The sequence below is a fragment of the Fonticula alba genome (assembly GCF_000388065.1).
Source record: "Fonticula alba strain ATCC 38817 unplaced genomic scaffold supercont2.11, whole genome shotgun sequence".
Taxonomy (NCBI): Eukaryota; order Rotosphaerida; family Fonticulaceae; genus Fonticula; species Fonticula alba.
The window spans coordinates 44905-47143 of NW_009242981.1; the positions used below are offsets into that span (position 1 = coordinate 44905).

The 2239-nt window shown below is 74.4% G+C and overlaps 2 protein-coding genes across 2 annotated transcripts in view; both read left to right on the plus strand.

Annotated features, from left to right (window-relative positions):
- H696_05423 (hypothetical protein) overlaps window positions 1-850 on the plus strand; it is a gene marked incomplete at both ends in the record, with an annotated part of 5425 nt that extends 4575 nt beyond the window's left edge. Inside the window, 3 exons of the mRNA XM_009499257.1 lie at window positions 97-222; window positions 328-489; window positions 591-850. Of these exons, the coding sequence (XP_009497532.1) occupies window positions 97-222; window positions 328-489; window positions 591-850 (548 nt within the window). The remainder of the gene's footprint in view (window positions 1-96; window positions 223-327; window positions 490-590) is intronic.
- A 255-nt stretch (window positions 851-1105) lies between these two features.
- H696_05424 (hypothetical protein) lies at window positions 1106-1540 on the plus strand (the record flags this gene model as incomplete). Its single annotated transcript, XM_009499258.1, has 2 exons — window positions 1106-1351; window positions 1523-1540. The coding sequence occupies 2 exons, from the start codon at window positions 1106-1108 to the stop codon at window positions 1538-1540; spliced, it is 264 nt and encodes an 87-aa protein (XP_009497533.1).
- Between the last annotated feature and the right edge of the window lie 699 nt (window positions 1541-2239).

Genomic DNA, 2239 nt, shown 5'->3' on the forward strand with positions numbered 1-2239 from the left:
CCCCCCCCACGGCCACACATGCGCGCGCCCTGCACCTTCCCCCCCTCCCCCCTTGGTTCACACGCTACCTCCCTGCCCCCTGTCCCACCGGCCTAGACCATGATGTCGGCCCCACCGCCATCTACCGGCAAAAGATGATCGTCAAGCGCCTGCTCTTGATGACCAGCCACCTGATCGCCACCGCGGCGGCCTACCTCCGCCGGTGGCCATGCTCCTCGGGCGGTGCGTCCCCGCGCGCCCGGCCGGCCACCCTGCCCTCGGCCCCCTTTTGACCCCCCGTTGCCGCGCCCCTCCCTCCTTTCCCGATCCGCGCCCGGCCGGCCTCAGACGCCCCCCTCCCCCGCATGCGGGATCCCTCGGCCGCGAGCTGGGCCCCCCTGCTGCTGGCGTACTGGACGCACCTGGCCCCGGTGATGAATGCCGCGGCCCCGGTCCACCGGCAGGCCCTCTCGCACATCATCCACATCGTGGTGGCCCTCCCTGAGGATGGTGCGTGTCCCCCCCCCCCGCCCCCACCGTTGGTTGGCAGCCTCCCCTTGCCCGGCGCCCTGTGCACCCGACTCAGCCCGCCCCGCCCTCCCCCCCCACAGGCCCCCTCGGCCCGAGCGCGGGCCCCCTCCAGCAGATGCTCCTCCTGCTGCCGGCCGACGAGACCCCCTCGCCGGGGGTGTCCCCCATCGGGGCTCTGTTCGGCCCGCCGGCGGAGAACTACCCGACGCTGGTCTTTGACCGCCTGGCGGACGGCCGCCAGCCGGCCCCCACCCGGGACACCCTCCACCGGGATCTCCTCCGCGCGCAGGCGCTCCCCCGGCATCCGGCCGCCTCCCGGGCCCGGACGGCTTCGGGCTGACCTGGCCCCCGCCCTCGGGCCCCCTCTCCCTCCGGCCGGCGAGGCTGGCCTGCCGCTGTTCACGTTGCGCGGCGCCCGGCCGGCTCTCTGCCGGGCCCAGCCCCGCGTGCCCGCTCCGGGCAGCCGCAGGCCCTCCTCGCGGGATGTTCCCTTTCCCCCGGCGGGACCCTCTATGGGGCCTGGACGCAGGCCCCGGCCCCCGGGCGCGCCGCGTTCACGGCCACCCTGTGCGCCCGCGGGCCACCCTCGGCGCCCATGCTCCAGCTGACGGCCACCCCGGCCCCGAGCCCGGCCGCCTGCCACGCGCCTCTTCGACTCGCCGGCTGCTCGGTCCCCCTCGGGCTCGTGCCCCTCCCGGCCCCGGGGGTGGCCTGGCCCAGCGAGGCCCGGGGCTTCTTCCGCCACGCCGGCGCCCTGCCCTTCGCCCTGGGGCCGCTGTTCCGGGCCCCGTCCGGGCCTCGCCCGGCGTCTCCGGGCCGACGCGCTGCCCTCCCCGGCGTGGTGTGTCCCTGGCCCCTGCTCCTCCGCTGGGCGCACCGAGCCCAGCCAAGCGCCAGTCCGGCGCACGGGGTCCGCCTCGTGTGCGCGCTCCCCCTTGCCAGCCAAGCCCGGGCCTTTTTTCTTTTTTCCCCCCGCCCCCGGCACACTGTGGCCCCCCCCCCCCCTGACAAGCTGCCTTGGGCATCCTGAGCTGAGTAATAAAGCCGCATTTCCGCCCATTTAGACCGCCCGTGGAATGTCCCCCTGGGCGTGGTGCGCCAGGTGTTCCCCAAACACCGCAATGCCCGCCGGACGTGGCTGGGGGGGTGCTTGCCGCATATTTCAACGATTGGGTGGATGGCCCCGGCCGGGATCTCCTCGGCTGCGGGTCTCGCCCACATGTGCCCCGGCAGCGCTGCCTGTCGTGCATTCCCCTGCCCGCTGAGCAGTTGGTGTGCACATGGCCGCTTTTTCGCGCGGCGTCACATCCCTCCCGGGGACCCCAGCGGCGCGTTTCACCGGCAGGCGGCTCGACGCCGCCCCCTCCCCCGGGCTTGCCCCTGTGGCCCCCTAGCCAGATGGCCAACATCCCGCCATCTGCCGGTGCATCCCCCCATTCACGCGGCGAGTGGCCCCCGCATCAGAGCCCCCCTGGTGGTCCTCCTTCCACACCCACAGCCCGGGGCATCGAGCTTGGCACATGTGGCGGACCGGCGCCGCGTGCCCTGCGACTGCGCCACGCTCGGCCCCCTGTCTCTTTCGCCGTCGCCCTCGCTTCTTTTTTCTCGCGTTTGCCCGCGATGCCCTTCGGTCCCTTCCATACCGGGCAGGCATCCGCCACGTGCGCCCTCTCGCGGAGGTGGCTCCCATCCGGGTTCGGTTCCGGCTGTGGCTCCTGCCTCCTTGAGC